The sequence below is a fragment of the Dromiciops gliroides genome, chromosome 2, assembly GCF_019393635.1.
Source record: "Dromiciops gliroides isolate mDroGli1 chromosome 2, mDroGli1.pri, whole genome shotgun sequence".
Lineage (NCBI taxonomy): Eukaryota > Metazoa > Chordata > Mammalia > Microbiotheria > Microbiotheriidae > Dromiciops > Dromiciops gliroides.
The window spans coordinates 371,989,913-372,015,197 of NC_057862.1; the positions used below are offsets into that span (position 1 = coordinate 371,989,913).

Sequence of the window (25,285 nt, forward strand, 5' to 3'; positions counted from 1 at the left end):
ATTAAGTTTCTGATATCAAAGGCTTGGTATTTAAAAGTGTATAGAATCTTGATCGAACAATAAAATTACAATGTTCATTTTCTGGCTGTCCTTGTAAATAGGAACAAATGCACAATGACCTGAGTGAAAACAAAAATATAATTGGGAGATCACCAGCTTTCAGGTTGGAAGGAGCTCAGAAGTTAACTAATCCAGACCATCTAAACAGTAAAGAGAAAGGAAGTGATTTCAAAAAGAAAATTAGCCAAATTAAAATATGAAATAAGTCAGTAAGCATCTGAACATAGTAGGCTTTATTGTGGGGCAATTTGAAAACTGTGACTTAAAAAAGCCCTAGTCACTAATAGAGTCCAGTAGATTGGATTGAAAGCAACCCTTATGGAGTCAAAATCCAAATTTCACTAATCTGCTAAGGTCAAAGAGTGAGTCTTGGTCTGATATCCAGTCACAATAGAGCAATTTCCTAAGGACTCCTCAGGCAGTATACAATATGCCAAGAGAACACAAACTGCTTATTAAAGTTTACTGCACAAATGACCTAAATACAAATTAGTTAAGGGAGACTGTATGTGCATCAACCACAAAAATTCAGTTCAATCAATGTACTTCAAAGCCCTAAATTACTAGTTTTGCACCTTACCAAAGCAACCATTTAGATAACAATCTTACAGACAACACCCCAATGAATTCTGTGTTCCTGCATGTTACTACTGTTTGTCAACATCTGTGTTAAATTCCTTCACAAATAATGTGACATATTTAGAAAGATATTTTCATTCTGTGAGTTATCCTCACATTTCTCTATCCTGAGTTTCCATTTTCAGTATGTTACATAAAAACAACTTTTTCAGATATCAGTGTGTTTACCAGCAACCAAATAGTGAGCTCTCAAGGTCTGCCTCTTTGTTCCCTAAGTAAACCAGCTAGATGTTAATACTGCTCTGCCACAAGATAAAAGCTCCTAACTCAAAACCCATGGGAAAAGGAGTGAAACTTCTGCAAAGTGCACTTTAAGAAGAGGTACTTTTTGTTTTTGAAAAGAAACCCGTGAGTGAGTCCTTTTCGTGTTTACATAGGCCCAGGCTATAATCTTCAACACATACCACTAATAATTGTGCTCAGTATTTAGAAAGGAGTATACAAAAGGCTGTCCTTTGCCCATTTAAGTTTACACCAAGCTTATTAATGTAACAAACTTTTCTTTGAAGCTACTTCTGAGAAATTCATAGCATGAGGAAAGTAGCTATATTGTATATTTGTATTATTAAGTTTTGTTTGCTACTTTAAATCATGCCCAAAAGAGAAACAGAAAAAATATATCCTTAACAATCAGTGACGGTTCTATCATTATTTGTCTTTAGAAAGAGGATAAGGAATATCTAGCCTGACAAAGACTGGAGGACAACTGGTGTATGCTTAGGATGAAAATCTAGAGAACAAAAGAATTTGAAACGACAATAAACTAGTTTAAAGAAAGGATACAAAAGGAGTTTTGACGATTTAATCAAGTGAACTGAGTCTTGGACTATCAACATCTCATATTTTGAACCAGGGCATGACAAATTTCAGAAGACATGACACTCTTGAAATACAGAACTTTATTTAGAAACTGTTTAAAGTAGAAAAAAACCCTGTCAAGAAAGACCAGGTGGAATATGGTTTCCCAGTAAAATGGAATTTTTAGGGCAACAAAAGTCTAAAAAGGCCACGAGAGAGAAATAGCACCACTGTATTTTAACAATGGCGAGTTACTTGCATTTTTGGCATTATTATTATTATTCAATGAATTTGGGTTTTCCTCAGAATTCCACACAGATCATGCACTACACAACAATTTTTATCATAAATGCTCGCCTTCTACACACATTTTAGGACACCAGAATCTACCACCAGAAACAAATTGATACAAGCACATTAGAACTGATCCATCTCAGCAGTAGGTAACTGAAAAATCTGGCAGGTTCCTGCCAAACAAAAGGGATGAAACAGGCTGAGGTGCAAAGCAAAAAAGATGGGAGTGTTTAGGAATGAAATATTTTAAATATTAATATTTAAATTAGACATGGTACTGTATTTTCTGCAAAAAAATTAACATTTAGTAACACACTCTAATGAATTGTATCTCCAAGGAGATTAGTGCACTGGCAACTACTATTTAGATACAGTGAGGGCTGTGGACAGCAGGTACCAAAAAAAACCACCCAAAACCCAGGCCTTACAGATCACAATGTAATCTCAGCCTTCACAGATCACTCCCCCTCTACCAGAGGTCCAAAAAGAACATGGAGCATGATCACTTGTCCATAGTATATCTGTTCTCAGCAGCATGCTTTAAGGGGCAGAAAGAAGAGATCCCAAAAGGGGAAAGTACAGGGAAGGGAAGAGTAAAAAAGAAAAACCAAAAGATAGATGGAAAACAAGACAATCTGCTCCCAAGTAAAAATCAATTCATTTGCAGGGAGGCAATTTAGCTTTCCAAAAGCATTTTTTAGGTGATAAAAACGGACACCTCTTGCTTTCCAGAAAATACAATGCACAGAAGGTTTGGAGTAACATCAAAAAACTACTACAGAAATGCTCAACAAAAACAATTTTGAGCTCTTCAATTCAATTATACATCTCAGAGCCAAATGAGTCCCTCTGATTTTTAGGCAAAAATCCAGCCTATTCTTTCATTGAGATTTAACCACTGAGCAATAACAAAAAGCTCTAGAATCCATTTTTTTATTTTGCATTTTGATCAACTTATGCCTGTAAGTACTAAAAGAGTACCACAGGGCTTCCCAGACAGCCATGCATATGGTTAGGCTCTTTCTAAACACAATATGGGGCACACAGACTCTCCTGTCACATTGCATTTTATAATGTGACATATGGAAACATTTCTAAATACTCTTAAGGCATTGATTTAGTTCTCTGCTGATATTTCACATTAGCTAATCCATTCTGTGAGTTGTCCTCACATTTCTCTATTCTGAGTTTCCATTTTCAGTAAGTTACATAAAAACAACTTTTTCAGACATCAGTGTGTTTACCAGCAACCAAATAGTGAGCTCTCAAGGTCTGCCTCTTTGTTCCCTAAGTAAACCAGCTAGATGTTAATACTGCTCTGCCACAAGATAAAAGCTCCTAACTCAAAACCCATGGGAAAAGGAGTGAAACTTCTGCAAAGTGCACTTTAAGAAGAGGTACTTTTTGCTTATGAAAAGAAACCAGTGAGTGAGTCCTCTAAAAATAATAAAAGGGAGTATTTTACAGTTAAGCACATGATTTGGGGTGAAGAATTCGGATGTTGCTGCTCTACTGGTACAGTACATGGGTTATTAATACTCTTCTTGCTCCTCTTGGGGACCACCTTCATCAGGTATCACAAAGCCTTCCTAAAAGAGAAAGAAGGGAAATGATGCTTTACTCAGAATGCCAAATAATCATTCACATTTACATATTACTTTGCACTTTATAAAGTTATTTTCCCACACAACTATGTAGTAAGTATTGCAAGAATTATCATTATACCCATTTTAAAGCTGAGGAAAAAAGGTTCAGAGAGATGGAATGCAATTTGCTAAAGATGACAAAACCATTAAAATATGCCAGTCAGACCTTGAACTCAATCCTTCTGAATCCAAGTTCAAAATATGTGTACCCACACTTGAAAACTGTACCATGCTAACAGTTCTGCTGGTTGTCACATTCACAATAATTGTAGGGTCACATTTATCTATCTATAGAGAGAACTTCAAAATTTGGAAAATGCTTTACATCAATCATCCCACTTGAGCTTCACAACAATCCTGGGAAGTAGGCACTATTATTTCCATTTTACACAAAAAACTGAGGCCCTGTAATATGCATGGGGTCCCAATCTTATAAAGTATCAGACACAAGATCTGAACCCAGGTCTTCCTGACTCCAAGTCCTAAGCTCTATATTCAGGATTCTTTGACTTCAATACAAGAAGATTATTGGGGGGTAGGGAGATGGGGGACTGGAGGAGAAAAATACAGAAAAAGAACATAACCCCTGACTACAAAATATATAATCTTGTTAACTGTTTATAGAAACTGAAGAATAAAGAAGTGGTGGACTATGATGTCCAACATTGCATATGATATCAGACATTTCTGGCATGTTGGTTAATTTTGCTGAACTACTGTAAGTCTCTTTTCTTTTTTAAACAGGATGGCTCTCTGGGAAGGGAAGAAAACAGGGCTTGTAGGTGTAACTGCTCAATTTTCCTCATATTTTTATGAAAGAAAAACTTTAATACTATATGTTTTAAGTTTCAAGTCTGACAGTGTTACAGAATTAACAATTTTAAAAGCACACACTAGGGCATAACAAGTTCCAATGTGGAGCTTGCCTAAACCATACTATATAGACTCGGTATTTGTCTTCCCCTTTTAAACTAGAAAAAAGGAAAGGAAAAAGAAAAACCAAAGACAACCAATGTCCACAAAAGAAATGAGATAATTAAATCCCTCTTCATTCAACAACCATTAACAGACACTCACATCTGTGGCATAGAGAATCTCCACAATCCTCTGCAACACTGGATCACTTTCCCCTTCATTTTCCTGACAGATCAATTCAATATTCCTTAGCTTTCCAAAGTAGAAGTCTCTCTCTTTCTCCAAGTCTTCAACAGTGAGTTTCAATACGTTGATCTTTATAAGAGATAAAACAAAATAAATATATGGCATTAGTCTGACAGTAACACATTTGGTAAAAGCCCTACAACACCTCCCATCTATTAGTGTTCTCTCCTACATTTGTGGCATTGTATAGAGAAGTGGACCTGGAATCAAGATGACCAGGATTGTATTTTTTTTCAATCAACAACAAAAAAAAATCTAAATTCTTTCACTCACACACCTTCCACTGAAAAAGAGGGGGAAAAAAAAGCCCTTGCAAATAAATAGATATCATCAAGGAACACAAACTTGTCTCTCACTGCTCATGTCCCCCAAAAAAATATTTCTTAATTTGTACTAAGTCCACCACTCTGTCAGCAGGTGGTTAGCATGTTTCATCACGAGTCTTCTGGAATCACCATTGGCCATTTTGTTCACCTGTTCATCAGTTCTTAAGTCCTTCAAAGTCTTCTGTTTTTATTAAACGGTTATTATATAAACTGTTCTACTGGTTCCTTTAAAAGCTAAGTTATAGACAGGTTGTGACGTGCACTGTTGAAAGAATTCCCACACCAATGAAACTAGAGGACCTTACATACTGACCCATTACTTATCTAATTGCTTGTTATTTCTCCCCTTTAAAGTGTAATTATGCGGGAGGGCAGAGATGATTTTGGTTTTTAGACTTTCTATTCCTAATACATTCTTCCACAAAGGAGATACTTAGTAATGTTTGCTGAATTTAAATGAGATATATCATTTATACAAATCTAACAGATATATAATTCTACTTCAGTATATTATGCTTTCCTGAATTTGAACTAGTTGACTACAGTTATGTGAAAACTCAGGCCCTTCCTCCTGCTTAAATGTTTCCCAAGGACCTATCCATTGTCACTACCACAACAAGCTTCTACTTTAGGAGACAGTGTTACTTTTAAGAATCTCCCTGCTTAACTAGCTTCCTGACCTTCAGAAACAAAATTAAAGTAGAAAGCAGAAAAAGAGATGCATTCATTCTATGAACAATTGTTTAGCCAATGCCAACAATTTACAAAACAGTATGCAAAGATAATTAGAACATAGTTCCTACCCTAATACAGCTAACAAGACAGCATGTGTTGTTAAAAATCCACAACAATTACAATGTAAAGGGCTTCCACTGCTGACAGACAGCAAGAAATGTAAAGATTAGTCAAATGTACCGACCAATCCTAACTACAAATTTGATGATGAGTCATATCTCCCTCCTCTGGACATAAAAGTGGCAGTCTATGGGTGAAGAATAAAGCATATGGCGGCAGCTAGGTGGCACAGTGGATAAAGCACTGGTCCTGGATTCAGGCGGACCTGAGTTCAAATGTGACCCTCAGACACTTGACAATTACTAGCTGTGTGACCCTGGGCAAGTCATTTAACCTTCATTGCCGCCCACCCCACCCCCCCACACACACACGAATAAAGCATATGATGTCAGGCAAGATCAATATATTCATTTATTTTACTTAACTATATTTCTTTTTTTGTAAGATTCTAAATTTGGGTAGTGGAACAGTGAAATGATGGCCATGTAAAAAAGTATCAATAAAACATTTTAAAAGTATGCCGTAACTATTAGGTATATAATAAAAATATAACAGCAAATTTACTTATCTACTGCTACCATGTCTTTCCTCCCTCTTAATTCGATTCCTGAATCCTCCAAGAGTCACAATATATCAAAGGCTGAACATGTCTTTTCCTCCTCACCCCCATGCCCTTTTCCTCCCAACCTTCATAATTCTGCTAATAGTATGTATCCCTCCCTCTATTCATCCCGTCTTAAAGCCTTCCTGTCCTTGTAGACTCTTTCCTCTGCTTCACCCCCAAAAGTCAATCAGTTCTCACAAAAAAACCCAGAATCTCATCAATGCCTTTTGTTCCATTCCCACTGCCACCCTACTACAGCCCTCATCATTTATGAAATGGACTATTCCAATAGTCTTGTAACTGCTCTCCCTGTCTCCAATTTCTCCCTTCTCCAGTTTAATTTTCACCCTGCTGCCAAAATAATCTTCCAAAGGCATAGACCTAACCATATCACTACCCTCCTTATTGCCTATGAAATGCAAATCCCTCAGAGCTTAGAATTTAAGGTTCTCAACAATTTGGCTTTACTCCACAAACTCTGGGCTCCAGTCAAATGGCTACCAACAGTGACCTAGATTATCTAGTACTTGCCTCCCCAATCTTCATGCATTAGCAAAGATTGAAGCCAGAGCATGGAATGCAATCCATCTTATAAAAAAAAATTTTTAATTAGTAAATTGAAGGTGCTATGTAGATATTTTCAACACAACAAAAGCCCAGTCATCATCAGATCAAATAGTTTTATTTTCTATCTAAAAAAAAATTTTTTAATGGAAAAAAAAAACTGAAGCTAGTCATCAAATCTTCAATATCTCTCATTTTTGATACCTAACTCCTCCACTGCTGATTCATCTCTCCCTTCAAACCTTCCTTCTATCTCCATTCCCACCCCACTCCTTTGGCTGGTTCTGTGTACAATGATTCAGTAAAAGAAATGGTCACTGCCCAAGCTCCCTAACCACACACCACACACCACACACCAGTCAAGTTAATTGGACACTCTGTGTTTGCTTTTCTAAAAAAATAGTCATAGGTGTCACTGGGATGAATGAATGAAATCAGAATTATGTGCTTCCCATGTGAAAAGCCCTTATAAAGATACAAATAAAAAAGGTAGTCTTAAGCTCAAGTAATTCACATTCGAATGGAGGAAGACACTGATGTTTCAGAAAAGCTTCAGAGTCAAAGCATTATATAAATTCCCATACAATTGAATACAATCATTTCTGATTCTAGGTCCTGCTCATTATCTATGTCTAAGATGTGTGTACTGGTTAGATCAGCTCTATGGGTCATCTTTCCAACTAATAAAACAAGCTCCTTGAGGGCAGGGACTCTTTAGTTTTATCTTTGTAACTCAGCGCTTTTCATCTTGTCCAAATTTGTTACTTCATCAATAAAAGAAGCTCCCAGCAGGGCTATGCCTTTTATCAATGCTGCTCTGCAACTTCTGTGCAGCTTACAGTATTGGGACTGATTGGAACATGTAACTTACTGTTAGAGGTAGTACTTAAAATGAGCTCATCGCGACATCAAGGTGAATGAACTCTCAATTTCCTACACAACTGTTTCTCAAAACTTCCTTGTATATAGTAGAAACCATAAATGTTTGTTGAATTCCAATGAGTATAGTATAATCTGAATAACAGTACTGTTCATCCACTTAGTTTTTTTCTGTGTGAACAGTTAGGCCAAAATCATTTAACTTATTACATATCTTACTTGGGCAATTCTACAAGGTTTAAAAACCTGAAGAAATGAATACAAGATCAGTCACCTACAAACAGGAGCACCTTCAAAACACTATCTACAGGGAATCCCTCTTCTATTTGGAGTGTATAACAGACATTTTCCATGGCAGTGGAAAACACCTTTGACAAGTACACATCTACACATACCTGTATTATGCCTTACTTGATATTAATAATAGCACTTTATGGTTTGCAAACTACTTTACACATATTATCTCATTTGATCTTCTCAGCACCCCTGAAAGGTCAGTCAATCATACAAATAGTAAAAGAATGTTCAAGAGAGGGCTATTAAAATACTATTCAAAGTCTAAGAAAGGAAAAAGCTTCCAAAATGGAGTGAAGAGTTCAGGGAAGAATAAATTTTAGCTCAAGAAGGTTGGAGTATGTATATTTGAACCTTATCTCCTGACTTCAAGATAGTACTCTTTCTACAATTTCATGCTATAAACACTCTTTAACGCGACTCATTAAGACATTTTTTGTCATTAACTTCTAAGTCCTATAGTGATTAGCACAGTGCAGAGTATGTTAAAAGCACTCAATACATACTGTGATAAAGGTGGGAATATTACAGTGACCATTTTTATAAACTTAGATGCCCAGGTGCCCAATATCTTTGAGGTTCAGGTTTAGATACCATGAGGCTCTTTCTTATTGTAGGGAGTCCTGAACATAACTTACTCCAGGAGGTCTTAGGTACAACTGAAACTACCCCAACCCCTCATAACCTGAAGAAAAGCAAAAAGTAAAAACAAGCTAATCTACCAAGAGAAGGTCTAGAAGAAATAGCTTTCTTCCCTCCCATCCTACTGTACAAGGGCAACTGTAAACTTCTGGGTTTCAAATTCCTAGGACCCCAGAATTAAGGGCATAAATTGGCAATAACATTAAAGCCTTGCAATACCAGGTCACAAACTGAAGGTATTTTGAAAAATACTGAAACAAGCATTGTTTCATAGATACTTAAAGTTGCATGAACACTTGCTAGAATCCTATGGGCAATCCAATACGTTGCTTTCTTTCCCCCTCTGGTGGAATTAAGGGATCTTTTCCCATATTTTCAGTTTTTGAGAACACTGTTTCTGTTGCCTTCTTTACTTATTCTCTATTAGTGCAGGGGTTCTTAACCTCAGGTCCATGGACTCCCCAGTGATCCATGAACAGACTTCAAGGGGTGCTAGGAATTTACATGGGAAAAAGAAAAATTACATCTTTACTTTCACTAACTCCTAATTGAAATTTAGCTTTTCCTTCAGTTAAAGACATTCTGAAAAGAGGTCCATAGGCTTCACCAGACTGCCAAGGGGGTCAATGGCACAAAAAATGATGACAATCTCCAGTCTAGTTATACATTTGCACCCTAAATGTGACTAAGGACCAGAAATCAAAAACTACTAGTACTTATATGCAGCTTTCTTAAAGTTCCCTTTGCACATACTCTAGGTCCTTACAGCTTCTAAGAATCATTGCATCAAGTCTCTTTTTCATGAAAATGAAACTTAATTATGGTATGTATCTATAATAGAATCATAGTGCTACAACATATGCCAAATATGAAGAATTCAGAGAAGCAAGAAAAGGATTTCACCATTAAACACAAGTGTTCTACTTAAGGAAGTATGCAAATGAAAAACTCTGACAAGTACTCTATATCCTATCACATCCTCTTATTTCATCTCTCCCTATACCTTTCAGGCCAATTAACCTTGCTCTTACTTCACTTTCCTCCCATCTCCAATTGTGACTCTGCTAGTTAGCCAACTCAATTTTATAATGTCCCTATTTAATCCTTGACAGCTTCAGATTATTCACAACATAATCACCTACAACCCTACTCACATGATGGTGAGTGGATGCTGACTGAGTACATTCATGTTATCCAACTTCAATTAGATTGTCATTACAGCAAGGCAATCTGGGCAATCCTTTATTCCTCCATAATTTTATTCCCTATCTCATCCCCCAAAAAACTGTATCAATGCTTCTCTTCTCTCAAGCCTCACAAATCTCCCTCCCAAGCCTTTGGTTCTATTCTTTCCCATCTTTTCCAGCAGACTACAACCTCAATCACCTCCCTCTTCTCCTCTAATCTTCGACATCTCTACATCTACTGATTCATTCCCCTACTACCTTCAAACAAGACCAGGTCTTCTTCATTTAAAATAAAAACACAAAAATCTTCTCTAGGTCCCTACTATCTGGTCAAGCTGTTGCCCTTTATCTCCCTATTCTTTTTCTTTTTTTTCTTTTTTTTTTTGCAGGGCAATGGGGGTTAAGTGACTTGCCCAGGGTCACACAGCTAGAACATGTCAAGTGTCTGAGGCCGGATTTAAACTCAGGTCCTCCTGAATCCAGAGCCAGTGCTTTATCCACTGCACCACCGAGCTGCCCCTCCCTATTCTTTTTCAACCAAACTCCTAGGAAAAAATATTTGTCTATACTCACTGCCTCCACTTCCTCTCCTCTCACTTGCTACTCAACCCTTTTCAATCTAGCTTCTGACCACAATAAATCTAAAGTGCGCTCTCCAAAGTTACCAATGACCTCCAGATTACCAAATATGAGTCTTTTCTTAATCTTAATTATTCTTGACTCTTTTGCTTCATTTGACAATGTTGACCATCTTTTCCTCCTGGATACACTCTCCTGTCTAGATGACTTTTATTACATTCCTCACTCCTGATTTTCCTTTCTAACCACTAATTCCCAGTCTCCTTTGCTGGTTCATTATCTATATCACAAACCCTAACTGTAGGTGTTTCCCAAAGTTTCATCCTAAGCCCCCTACTCTTCATTCTCTACATTCTCTCTTGGTGACCTCATCAGTTCCCATGCATTTTATCATCATCTTTATGTCAATGATTCATAGAGATAAAGATAAAAAGCTTCAAACCCGATCTCACTTCCAAGCTTCAATTCCATATGACCATTTGCCTACCAAATATTTCAAACTGGATGTCCTAGAGACATCTCAAACTTATCATGTCCAAAACAGAAGTCCTTACCCCCAAACCCACCCCCATCTTCCAAATTTCCCTATTTCTGTCCAAGGCTTTCATCCCCTTATGAACAAACTCTAAGCATTATCCTCAATTTAATTCACATATCAGTTATCAACATCTTTTGTACCTGCCCCCTTCTTTTTACTCAGATGGACCATCTTCATTGAGACTCTCATCACTTCTTGCCAAGATTACTGCAACAGTGTCCTAATTAGATTCTCTGCCTCAAGTCTTTCCTCATTCCTATCTATTCTACAAACTGCTACCACAGTGCTGTCTCTGGGACTAAATGTAAATTCCTCTGTATAGGTGTAAAGCTTACAACCTTTAAAAGTTGATTCATTTTATTTATATGGCCAGCACCTAGCACAAGACCTGGTATGTAGTAGATGCTTAAATACCTATTGAGGATTGAATTGATGCAGAATTCATAAGTAGAACTAGTAAAAATATCTAATGACTTTAAAACAATATAAATGGGAAAAACAAAACTGAATCCTGAATAGTAATAATAACCAAGACATTTGGTCCTAGAGAAAGGTTAAGAAAATGCTCCTCTCCTTTCTCTGCAGGTCAGGAACTAAGAGTTCCTAGTAAAAAAGAACGGAAGGAAAGAAAGAAGGAAGGAAGGAAAGAAGGAAAGAAAGAATTAAAGAAGGAAAGAAAGAAGGAAAGAAGGAAGGAAACAAAGAAACAAAGAAGATGAGCAATGAGTTTGGGTTTGGAAGGCACCTACCTGCTGGATTAATTCTGCTGATTCATCATCTCCATTTCCCATACCCGGATTCTTTCTGACCATGCCAGGGCCTGTCTTGGAAGGTGCCGTAGTTCTCTGTGTAGAAATGGGCCTCTGTGGAGCTGAGCAAAAATTTAACTTATAAATGGAATAATGAAAGAAATATACAATCAAAAGAGTATTAAGGAGGGGGGTATAATGGTAACCAATTCAGTGATGCAGGCACACAGTAAACAAAACTCATAGCATCAAGAAAGTTTGTCCCAGATGGAGTGCAATAATCTCTGTGCTGAAAGCAATTCTTTTCTTGTAGACTATTCATCATTAAGACAAAGGAAGCAATCATCTGAAAGTATAGGATTTATAGCTGGAAAAGACCTTAGAGATCTCATCTAGTCCAAACTCCTCATTTTATAAGGTGCAAAAAGGGTCAAGCGACCAGACCACAGTCCCATGGTGATCATGGCAGAATCTTCTTTTTAAAATACAGGCTCTTGTACTTCAAATCCAGTGCTAGTCACCACTCCACTCTCCCTCCCCCAAGTACAAGGCATACACATGTGAGCTTTAAACAACCACTCAAACAACTATACAAATTGGAGGCAGTTCCAAAGAATTAAGGCAACTCAATCCAGTGGAGAGAGCACTTCAAGAATTCTAGAAACATCACATTCAAAAGACTGGTCCCAGTCACCCAACCAAAATTCTAAATTAGCCTCCTGGTTCATAATCAGTCTCTCAGCGTGGCTGAGGTATATTAATCTCCTATGGCTGAGAACAAAAAGTCTTGAGCCTACAAAGCTGAGAATCAAACACTGGGCCAGAACTGGACTTCATCCAAGTACAGCTACCAGGAAGACCCAGCCTGAGCAACCAGATGGCCTCTCTAGCTTCACGATCTTTTAACTGCAATAAAAAGTAAAACAGCCAACTCTAAATTATATCAAAAGGACTTCTCGATAAAATAGCAATATGAAGTTCAAGATCATTCCAAAGCCAATGTCCATCAATAATTTCTTTCTCATTCCTCTCCAAATCTTTTAATGAAGTTTTACAGCCTTATCAAATCTCTTTATAAATGGGAATAGTCAAACTATTCCCTACTCTCTGTGAAGGCACCAAAGCAAGAGAGAAACAAAAGGTCCTTTTTGAACAAATCTAATTATTTGACATAAATCAAGATAACTGCACAGAAATTCTGCATATTATCTAAGGCGATATTAATTTAGAAGAATCCAATCTTTTTCTTCATATACAACTGCTTGATCAGACCTAAAAATGGGTAAATACCCTATAACATTTATACTTAAACTTAGGACAAGGAAAAGGTAAGTACTTTAAAAAAATCTACAATAAGCAAATTTGTTTTCCTATACACTTAACCTGAGATAAGATAGATATTTTTTCTTCACATTTCAAAGTTACCATCTAAGAATTACTGGAATGTTAAAGGAGTAGGCTAATTTCTATAACTTCCCAATCTACCAATCATGAGCATGAGAACACAAAATAATTTTAAGGAACAAGAAACAGCCTGAAATCCTTCTTTACCAGACCATTCTTATCTGGAGTCTCACACCTAGAGGTAAGAAGAGTTGTCATAATGACAACTTCAGAGCCTTTACCATCTTCAGAGGAGTTATAAACCTGAACTAAAAAGCTTCATTTTATAATAGACATACCAAGAGTTAGTGACATACAGTAACTTCATAGGCCAGTTTTTGTTTAGGATACTACCCTTACCTGCACCACTGGAACCAAGGGGTTTTTTTGGCTTATTCAAAACTGGAGTCATGAGAGAGGGGGCTACTGCCGTTTCTTGGCCTTGTCGAGCTGCTACAGGGTCATAGTCTTTCCCGTCATAGTTTGCATCAAAAAACTTCTTGAACCATTGAACAAATTCAAAATTGTCCTGAAATTTTCCTTTCACTAATTTGTCCACAGGAATTATCTAAGGAGAAGGAAAAAAAAATCAAAATAGGTTAGCCCAGGGGAAGCTAGGTGGCACAGTGGATAAAGCACTGGCCTTGGAGGACCTGAGTTCAAATCCGACCTTGACAATTACTAGCTGTGTGACCTTGGACAAGTCACTTAATCCTCACTGCCCAGCCAAAAAAAAAAAAAAAGGTTAGCCCAAAGTCAAAGATACTGGGCAACTCCAAACTAAAAGAATCAGTATATGGAATCTATTTTTTTTAAAAACTCTAATGGGGGCTGATAGATGGTGCAGTGGATAGAGCACTGGCCCTGGATTCAGGAGGACCTGAGTTCAAATCCAGCTCAAACACTTAACACTTACTAGCTGTGTGACCCTGGGCAAGTCGCTTAACCCCAATTGCCTCACCAAAATAAAAAAATATAAAATTAAAAAAGAATAAACAGAATCAGAAATCAAAAATAAATATGAAATATATAACCACATATAAATCCTCATCTGTTAAATTCCTATAAGTGGGAACTATGATATTTATGTTTTCTAGTGTCTAACATTTATAGTACTCATCAGATTTAAGTAACATCTATAAAAACCCTAGTAAAACTAACCAATTACAGCAGATCTAATCTTACCTCTTGATTTCTAGTACACCCTTCCTGACCCCACTGGGAAAAGCATAGTTTTTCATACCACTTCATTAAACTGATAATTACCAAATACCAGCCTTCCAGTGTGGTCTTACCATCTGGCCCAACTATTACCTCCAGACCCCTGAGGACTGTTATCAGACCTGCTGATACAAACAAAGGACCCCAGGGTGTTGCCAGCCACCCTACCACTTCCCGTACAACAATTTCTAGGCTATTCTATCTGCCTATGAGCTGAATGAACTCTTTTTTATGTATTATCTCCTCCCAATTAGAATGAGTACCTTGAGGGCAGGGACTACTTGGTTTCTTTCTACTTGTATCAATGTTTCCCATACTGCTGAGTACATAGTAAACATTTAAATGTGTTTACTTACATTCATTCATTACAGAAATTAAGAGTTATAGCCTTAGTATTCAAATCCCATTAAAATAAACTCAACTACAGGTTATTTCAGTAAGATGGAATCTGATTATCAAAAACTGCTTGAAATAATTAGTGCCTTTGCTGGAGTTCATTTACTTACACACACACACACACACATCTATATATAGCCACATAAAGAATTTCATAGAATCTCAGAGATGAAAGGAACCACAGGCAGGTCACTTAGCCTCTCAGGAACCTAGGCAACTAACACTAAGTTACAGACTTGCCAATATGCATTAGTGAAGGGAGTTTCCATATTAGAAATGTCACCGGTCAGGACCATAAAAAACAATACACCTAATGGAATCTGTTTCTGACAGACTTAATTAGAAGACTTAAATAGCAATAATGTAGTCTGCGTAAGTGCTAAATATTCTGTAGAAGCTATTATTCCAAATGATCCTCCTAAGGTTGCTGGGTCTTTTTCACCTCTTAGAAAAGCATCTATAGCAGCAGGGATGAGGAAAATAACACATACACCAGCTGGGCTGCCTTTTCCAACATTCTCAGAAGCAATATGATACATCTAACTTAAGTAAAATGGGAGTCTGCCAGATTCGGGGACAACCTCATAATGAAAACCAATGCTTTTTTAATATCACAGTGACTTTTGTGAATTTGTTGAATTACATGTTTGCCAAATTTCACTTCTGGGATAAATGCTTACAATGAAGTTGGTAAGTCCATTTTGCAAATAATAATGGACCTTGGCAGCAAAGGAAATTGTGACCTTATAGCTAAATTTTTCTACATTTTCATAGAGCTAGCTTGCCTCAACCAAATCCATAGACTAATATTTGTATTGGACAGTGTTAAAAACAAAAAGCACACACTGAAAGGATGTAATTCCCACTTACTTTGTCAACACCCATTCTCTTAAAACCTGCTTGTAGGATCTTGAAGTTCTGAATGTATTCATGTTCCAGTTTTGCTTGAAACTTCACTTTCTTTAGAGCAATGGAACCAGGGAAAAGCATATCCATAAACTGGCAATAGGCAGCACCTGACCCCCCAAAAAATGCATTCAGTCAGTCAGTCAGTCACTTAATAAAGCTTATAAAATCTTAAAAGTTGAAAGGAATCTTAGACATTACTGAATGGCACCTTTTCTTTAATGCATCCCCGCCTAATAAACAATAATTTCAACAACAGATATCTCAGTTTCTTTCTGAACCCTTTCAGTGATGAGAGCTCACTACCTGATGACATTACCCATTTCATTTTTGAACAGTACTCCTAGGCAAAAAGTTCTTCCTTACGCTCAGCTAAAATTTCCCTTTTTGAAACTTTTCCCAATGAAGGTACATAACAAAAGAAAGCCCACAGAAAGTTTTCCTCCCAATAGAGGAAAATTGAATTTTTTCCACAATCAGATGGGTTAACTTATTAACCAGTCCCCCCAAATTATTTTGCAAGGCTTACCAAGCATAAAACAGAAATAAAATCCAAAGGAAATAAAAAAGCAGATTAGTGAAGGAAATAAGTACCAAGTAGTCAAATTAAAGGTTTACTAAAAAGAACATCCCCAAGAGAAGACTGAAAGAAAAAAAACAGTATCAGAAACCATAAACAGACTATCCTACTGCTTTGGTTTTTGAAAAGATAATGATGCAAAAAAGACAAAAAAGATTTCAGTGAGAAAAGTGGCCTCTTGAAATGAAGAGATCAAGAAATAAAATCAAAGAAATGTCATAAGAGAAGTCACAGAAACAGCCCAATTCTATCTAAGAAGTTCACTGCATAAGAAGTTAACGCATTAAAAAGCTATGTTCGGGGGGGCGGCTAGGTGGCGCACTGGATAAAGCACCGGCCCTGGATGCAGGAGTTCCTGAGTTCAAATCCGGCCTCAGACACTTAACACTTACTAGCTGTGTGACCCTGGGCAAGTCACTTAACCCCAATTGCCTCACCAAAAAAAAAAAAAAAAAGAAGTAGTTAACGCATTAAAAAGCTATGTTCGGGAGGCGGCTAGGTGGCACACTGGATAAAGCACCGGCCCTGGATTCAGGAGTTCCTGAGTTCAAATCCGGCCTCAGACACTTAACACTTACTAGCTGTGTGACCCTGGGCAAGTCACTTAACCCCATTGCCCTGTTAAAAAAAAAAAAAAGTTATGTTCGGGGGGCAGCTAGGTGGCACAGTGGATAAAGCACTGGCCTTGGTTTCAGGAGGACCTGAGTTCAAATCCAGCAGACACTTGATACTTACTAGCTGTGTGACCCTGGGAAAGTCACAACCCTCACTGCCCTGCCAGAAAAAAAAAAGAAAAAGAAAAAGAAAAAGAAAATTCAATTTTTGAGGAAGTTTTCATCTTGTTCATGGCCAGCCCAAGGGTACAATAGAGATGGAGGTTGATTCTTTTGTTTAGCTAACAGGACTGATGGGATGGATTAAACCCCACCTAAAGACAGGACTTTACCATTTTCAAAGGTCCCTCCATTAGGTCATTACATCATGGTGTCATCATAGCTCATTTTAATTTGGACCACCCTCAACTCATGTCAGCCAATGGAACTAAATGATGCTAACCAATTAGCTTTGATCAATGTATGATCAATGACAATCAAAAAAGGATAAAAGCCTTGACCACAGGTGGTTCTAGGCTTCCTGGACCAGCTCCCTTGGTTTGGAATTCTGTTGCTTGATGCATGCTCTTCCTCTTAGGCCTTGAGACCACAAGCTTTTCTGCCTCTGTTAACTGCCACACAGCAAATCTTTACTGATGTGGTATTAATAACAAAAAATTACTGCCAAAACGAGAGCAATAGCCACTAATATCAAAGTAGCAATAATTTTAGAAAGCAAAGTCTAGCACACTTTAAAAAACACAGCATGCACATGTGCATATAAATTAATTCACAATCCAAGTACAGACTACAGAACATATAAAACTAAAATAACCAAAATATTATAGTCTCAGAAATCATCTAGTCCAATACTCATTATAAAGAAGAAACTAAGGCCCTGAAATCTTCCCTGATTCCAACCCTAAATTATATATATAGCACCTAAGTGGAAGAGACAGGACTACAACTCAGGCTTCCAGACTGCTAATACAATATGCTTTCCTATATCACTGGTTCCCAAGCTATTCAAATGAGGATTACTATTTAACTTTACAAAAATTCCTCAACTATCTCCCCCAATGATAGTAACTGTAACTATATCTATTAGTTGAGAAAATACATGACAAAAAACAATACTATGAATTTAGCAATACTTTTAAATATGTCAATTTTATTATAATAGTATAATAGCATATCAAAAATACTAATACATACAAATGCAGGACATTTATTCAAACTACAAAATGGCATGGTTATACAAATGGATGCAAGGTTTCTTTGCAATAACTCCAGTCAAGGGTTTGGAAATCACTGACATAACCCACACTGTTTAACCCTTATAAAATGGAGATGGTTAACTAGTTCCATGAAGGAATCGAAATTTGAACTGGTCCTTAAAGGATGAACAGAATTTAAATAAAGAGGTCATTCCAGTAAGGAATAAAAATGTGAACAAAGACATCAAGGTAACAATAAGCAATATATCCAGAGAGATCTGCCTAAATGAAGTTTGACTTCCTATTGTTATTAGCAAAGTCAGGTGAAGCCATGTTGTAGAGTCCTGAAAGCCAAACAAAGGAATTTGACTTTGAAGTTGGCATTTAAATCACTACAAATTCTTGAACATAGAGTGACATGATAGCAGTATTTTAAGAAAATTATTTTAATACCACTATCAAATAAGAATATAAAATGGAAAGGACTCAAAAGACAGAGACCACCCGGGAGAATATTTTAGTAATCCAGACATGGGAAATGAGTCACTGAATTAAGGTACTACCAACAAAAATGAAGACAAAACAAAGGATAGGAAAGACTTCGAAAGAATTATTTAGGCCCTACCCAGTCCCAGGCACAGAGGACTCAGCCAGGGAGGGAGGGAGGGTTCCCAGGAGGGAACCCAGGAAGGGTCCCACCACCTGAAATGGGCTCCACCAACTTGCATGTGACCATTCAGATCCCGGACCAGGTCCCATGCTGTCAGGAAGCAAGCACAGACCCAGAGAGAAGGGCATTAGCAGCCGGTGGTGATTCTGCTGGGTTGGGGAGACTGCACAGACAAAAACCTGTCAAATTACAGTACCATCTACTTCAACAGGGGATGCACTGTGATCTGCTACACTGCCCCCGGCAGATGGCCTTCTTCGAGAAGCCCTTTGGCATCTCCTCCCTGCACAGCATCCCCTCCCTGCACAGCCCCACCAAGAAGCTGCTGAAGCTACTCTTCAACCATGAGAACAAGAAGTCGTAGGTCTCTTCTACATATTCAGCAACGCCGGGTGATGCTGTACCACTCACTACGTGGTGAAGCTGATCCACACCCACTGGCAGTTCAGCCACCTGCGGGTGGTGGGCACCTTCTTCAACAGCGACCCCAGCAACAACAACATGGTGGGGGCCATGCAGGCACTCTCCACCATCCTGGAGAACAAGCGGCCAGCACTGAGCATCTCCCTGCTGCTCACCTCGCCCTGGCTACCGTGCTGGTGTGGCTATTAGTGGCCCCCATCACTACTGTCTTCCACGTCAGCTACTTACAATGCCCTCATGAAGCAGTCATTGTGCTGGCCCAAGCTCTACCTCTACTCCAAGGCCAACCACATCATCCAGGCCAGCAACATCAAGCACATGGTGTTGGCCCAACATGGACTTCTCAGCCTCAACCCACGTCAGCCACCTACAGGACTACCTGCTACACCAGCCTGTCTGTCCTTCCTGTACAATTGGGTGCATATGTGAGGGCTCCACCCTCGGCCTGCCATCCTGGGGTGCCCCCCCCACCTGCCCTTTCTGTCCAAAAATAAAAGTCGGCTCCACCTCCAAAAAAAAGAAAAAAATGATTATTTACAAGACTAAATATGGAAAATAAAAGAAAAGGAAGAATAATAACTAAGAATTCTAAGCTGGAAAACAGGTAAGAGAAAGGGAAGAACAAGTTAGGAGAAAAGATGCTGTTAGGATTTCAATATATTTAATTTATGATGACTGAAAGGGAGCAGCAGCCATAGTTGGAAATACAAAACAGGAGACCAGATTAGAAGTTGGAAATACTCTTGGTACTACCCCTTCCATACAAAACAAGAAATGGCAGGGCAGCTAGATGGCGCAGTGGATAGAGCACCAGCCCTGGATTCAGAAGGACCTGAGTTCAAATCTGACCTCAGACACTTAACACTTACTAGCTATGTGACCCTAGGCAAGTCACTTAACCCTCAAATGTCAACAAAAAACCAGACCCAGACTATGATTTCATTAGTCTATGTAGGGACTCCTAATATGAGAGAGTTCCATCTATCAAAGCAGATCTGTAACTTATGGTTAAGAGGACAGCAATGAGTTTAAATGACTTGCCCTTGGTCACATAGCTAGCATTAGAAGCAGTACTTGAACCCTGATTACAAGATCAGCCCTCTATGTCATGCTGCCTTCGAACTATCAACAATGAAATTCTAACAGAAAAGAAATTGATACATGGGAAAAAATAGACTAAGGCTGGATAGAACAAAGTAGAGTCTTCTTCTGAAATTAACAGGAGAGACTAGAGGCCCACGATCTGCCTAGAGATAATAGCACTTGCCTCCATGATACATAATCATGAAGTAAACCAGATCTTGTTGCTAATCATTTGGGAGAGAGCTAGAAATTTTCCAGAACCACCAAAATAAAGAAGAGTAGAGAGTAGAAAGGTTTAGAGGAGGTGGAAGACCAAAATCTATAAAAAGCAACTAGAACCCAGCATCTAGTTTAGTTTGGTGCCAGGTGGGTATTTATGATTTTGTACACGATCACTTTTCATTCTTGCTTTTGTGTACACACACACACTACACTGTATATAGCATTTTAGTTTAGAATAAAGCAAATAAGTAAAACCGTATCAGAAATCAATTTTCTAGTACCAATCCTTTGTCCTACAAATTCCTCACCAAAATGTTTCAAAAATAGTATTCCATGATAGCACTAAAATATCACAGCTAAGAAACCATGGAATGTAATAATGAATACTAAACCAGCCAACTATGTTAGTGCAACTTATTCTCTCCTCTTTACTTCTTCATATCTTATCTGGTTAGAAGAAATTAGTAGAAGCCATTCCACATTGTACACTGGTGTCTTCAGAGAGGCCTCCCTCTGAACCAACCAGAGTTGAGTTAGTTTTGAGTGCTGTCAACACTCAAATGCTTAACTCACCAACAAAACCCACAAAAGGTTGCCTGTCATTCATATGCTTTTCTCTTCAACAGAAGTCTATACCTAGTACTGATAGCTTTTATTTGGAGGTATCTAGTTACTTTGAATTTATACTTATCTTTGAAATATTAAAGAAATATGGCTGTGATCCAACAGTAATGTCACTACGCACTAGACAGCATTCAATTCACTAGTTTTCCCTATTGTTTCCATTTATGTCTATTTATAGGCAACATCCTAGTCCTTTAAAAGAATACTTCCCTTGGGGAAACACTGTTTCTCATCCTTGCATGATACAATACATCCTTGTATGGTAAGCAGGGATCTAATTTTATAAAAACTATAGTAAAACATAGCAAAACTTTCTAAGCATTTCAAAATGGAGAACATATGTTGGCCTTCATAAAGTGAAATGACTACTTATAAATTAAAGTCTGTTTATAAATCGAGGGCATAAGTCTTAACACTGAATTTAGAGAAAATTTCCATTTAACCATGTCCATGGTTAAAAGTGTTAGAATTATTACCCATTTTTACATACTTCACAGATCTAAAATAACAATATACTTGCAATTCATTACTATATCATCTTGTATATGCATTCTGTAATGTTTCATGTATCTAAATGGGCCCTGAGACCCACATGTACAACAATATTTATAGCAGCTCTTTTTGTGATGGCAAAGAATTGGAAATTGAGGAGATGCCCATCAAATAGGAAATGACTAAACAAGTTGTAGTATAGGAATGTAATCGAATACTATTGTGCTGTAAGAAATGATGAGCAGGCAGATTTCAGAAAAGCCTGGAAAGACTTACATGAACTTATACTGAGTGAAGTGAGCAGAACCAGGAGAACATTATACACAGTAATAGTAACATTGTATGATGATCAACTACGAATGATTTAACTCTCTTCTGCAATACAATGATCCAAGACAATTCCAAAGGACTCATGATGGAAAATGCTATCCACATTCAGAAAAAGAATTATGGATTATGAATGAAGAATGAGGCATACTATTTTCATTTTGTTTCTTCCTTTCTCGTGGTTTTTCCCTTTTGTTTCAACTTTTCTTTCACAATATGACTCATGTGGAAATATGTTTAAATTATTGTACTGTATAACCTATATCAGATTGCTTACTGTCTTGGGAAGGGGGTAGAAAAAGGGAAGGGAGGGAGGGAGTAAAATTTGGAACTCAAGCTTATAAAAATGAATGCTGAAAACTATCTTTACATGTAATTGGGAAAAAATTAATTACCATTGAGTGGAAAAAAATGTAAAAGAATTTTTTAAAATTAAATAGGCCTTGGGGCAGCTAGATGGCACAGTAGATAGAGCACCAGCCCTGGAGTCAGGAGTACCTGAGTTCAAATCCAGCCTCAGACACTTAATACTTACTAGCTATGTGACCCTGGGCAAGTCACTTAACCCCAATTGCCTCACTAAAAAAATAAAATAAAATAAAATAAATAGGCCTTGAAAAGTCCCTTCTACTGGGGAAGGCTAAGGTTTGAATTTGCAAGTTCTGTCTGAGCTGCATTAAGGCTAAAGCAGATCATGTGAACTAAATCTGGCACTATTATGGTGAGCCCCAAAGAACAGAGACCCCTAACCAAGTTACCTATGGAGGGGAAAACAGTCCAGGTCAGATGAAAAACAGAGTAAGTTAAAGCTTCCATTCTTATCAGCATTGGGATCAAACCGATGAGTGGCCAATGCACTCCCATTCAGGGCAAGACTGGCAGATCCACTCTCCAAAACAAAACAAAAAAAGTAAAATCCCATCTGATATTCAACAATCCTGAGAATTAAGTAGGACAAGTATTAATATCTTCATTTTACAGAGGAGGGAACAGAGGTCCAGGACAATAAAATGAATAGCGCACAGCCACGCAGCTAGCCTGGTGCAGAAACCAAACTAGAACCTAGGACTCCAAATTCCTGGGGTCCAGTATTCTGCCTACTATACTACTGCCATACTGCCATATACTACAAATTCTACTACCCAAAGTTATACCATTTCTACATTATCAGTCTTAGCTCTATGTTTCAATATATATTTGAGCCTCCTAAAAGAAGGATGTTATGGAAATAGTAAAGTATCTGTAAGTACAGACATGTGGTATAATAGATAGTGCTGGACTTGGAATCAGGAAAACCTGGGTAAGGAACATATATTATCAGATGTGGGTCAAAAATTTTCCCCCTTTCTTTTTTTAATCTTTGTTAAAGAGATAGATAGCTGGATAAAGAAAGAGGGAGATATGTTCTGAAATTAAGGTGATAAAAAAAGACACCAATTTAAAAAAATAAAGGGCGATACATATGTGAAAATATAGTCCTTGCTCATGACAATATAGTAGAAATAGATAAAAATTGAATAATGACTATAAGAAGAATAAAGCTAGGGGGAAACTCTTCTCAGGAGTTCATAATGGAAGAAGTTTTGAAGAAATGCAAAGTCTAAAGATGAAACTACTGATGCTTCTCTGAAAGCCAACAAGAGGAATTACTTGGCTACAGGAATAGAAAGAACACTTAAGGTATAACTGAAGTGAAGTAACAAATCTGCTAGATATTTGTAATGAACTTAAGAAATAGGAACTAATGCTTTCAAGAGAACATTACCTAGGTATATAGTGTATGGTCTGATCATAACTCTACTAAAATCTCAACTATTCCATGATAAGCAGAGTAAGTTGTATCAGTTTGAAGCATATTGGGCAATTCCTTTCACATCACTAACAAAATGAAGCATGTAAGAGATCAAATGTTACTCAATGTTTTATATAGCCTTAACTAAAAACAACTTAAAGTGTGTAGTCTAGATATCTCTCTAGGCTGAAGGATCTATCAAGGGATTCCTATATAAGGTAAGAAGGTATACTAAGTCATTTTCAAATTTAAGGACATTAGCCTACTTAAACCAAACTGAGAGATGGTAAAGGAAATTTAAGAGACTGAGGATCCCCCCATTCCATAGCTCAAAGGTAATGTAATGGGGAAAAAAAAAGATACCTACAACTTATCTTATATTTCACATGCATTAGAGCCTTGAATGTTATAACACTGAGACTTTGTATACCACTGACAGGCCTAAACTCAAACTTACAAAAGATGGTTATTAAATCCATTAGTATGCTTAAATGGAATTGATGTTGTCCCTGAGCTCCTTTAACCAAATAAGGAAAAAAAATCTAAACTTCAAGGTTTGAATTAATGTAAAACTAGAACAGTAGTAAAATTAGTCAACCTTAATGAAAATAAATAGAAAAAAATTTAAATGACTTATTTTATTTGGCAATAGTAGTCTTGGCATGTCACTGCTATAGTCTTTGGGGCAATGTACCATCACCAAGACTAACAGAGTCTGTGTAAGAAAACAAATTTCAGAGCTTATGTCTGAAGAGAAACTCTAAGGGGGGGGGGGGGGGGAATCGCAGAATCACAAGTTTACAGTTGAGAAGTACTCATTATAGGATGTTAACACTTAATGGTTAATAGCTGTGTGACCCTGGGCAAGTCACTTAACCCTCATTGCCCCGCCCCCCCCCCAAAAAAAAACACTTAACGGAGCTACTAGAACAAAAAGCATCTTTATTGTGTGTTGAATTTCAGAGGCAAATACCAAACTGAGCTACCTGCTCCATTCTGTTCAATTTAAGATTTGTTCATGATCTACAAAACTATTCTATTAATGTCGTTCTTACCTGAACATAAATGTTCAATCTTTGTCAAGGTCAACTGCAGAGATTCATTGATCCAGGCCAGCATATCATGTCGACTCAAGTTATCACTAGTTACTGAAGTTGAATACACGTTAACTGCCATCTTCTATAATATGGGGAGGAAAAAAGAAAAAGCTTCAAAATATGGTAAACATACTGGTTAGATAATTTTCTGGAAAATGCCCCACACACTGGATTGCACACAATAAGGGTTGACTAAACCATTCAATTGAGACCTTGTTATTTGCCTTTACACTACTTAAGATTGCAACCAGAGGGGCAGCTAGGTGGCGCAGTGGATAGAGCACCGGCCCTGGATTCAGGAGGACCTGAGTTCAAATCCGACCTCAGACACTTAACAATTACTAGCTGTGGGACCCTAGGCAAGTCACTTAACCCCAATTGCCTCACCAAAAAAAAAAAAAAAAAAAGATTGCAACCAGAAAGTCCAAATTTCTACTACCATATATAGCTAATATCCAGCATGAGAATCATAGATTCACAAATTTAGAACTGTTATCTAATCCA

General features: G+C 37.5%; 1 protein-coding gene and 1 pseudogene across 3 annotated transcripts in view; one reads left to right on the forward strand and one right to left on the reverse strand.

The window, feature by feature from the left end:
- Nucleotides 1-1,581: 1,581 nt before the first annotated feature.
- The window catches only part of MAPRE1 (microtubule associated protein RP/EB family member 1), a 28,235-nt gene continuing 4,531 nt past the window's right edge, over nucleotides 1,582-25,285 (reverse strand). For all 3 annotated transcript variants that reach the window (XM_043981729.1, XM_043981728.1, XM_043981727.1), the window contains exons 2-7: nucleotides 24,740-24,863; nucleotides 15,626-15,771; nucleotides 13,499-13,706; nucleotides 11,756-11,877; nucleotides 4,515-4,667; nucleotides 1,582-3,380 (exon numbers count right to left, since the gene is read on the reverse strand). In XM_043981729.1, the coding sequence (XP_043837664.1) occupies nucleotides 3,324-3,380; nucleotides 4,515-4,667; nucleotides 11,756-11,877; nucleotides 13,499-13,706; nucleotides 15,626-15,771; nucleotides 24,740-24,860 (807 nt within the window). In that variant the 5' untranslated portion in view covers nucleotides 24,861-24,863 and the 3' untranslated portion in view covers nucleotides 1,582-3,323. The remainder of the gene's footprint in view (nucleotides 3,381-4,514; nucleotides 4,668-11,755; nucleotides 11,878-13,498; nucleotides 13,707-15,625; nucleotides 15,772-24,739; nucleotides 24,864-25,285) is intronic.
- Nucleotides 18,759-19,573, forward strand: LOC122739976 (annotated as a pseudogene).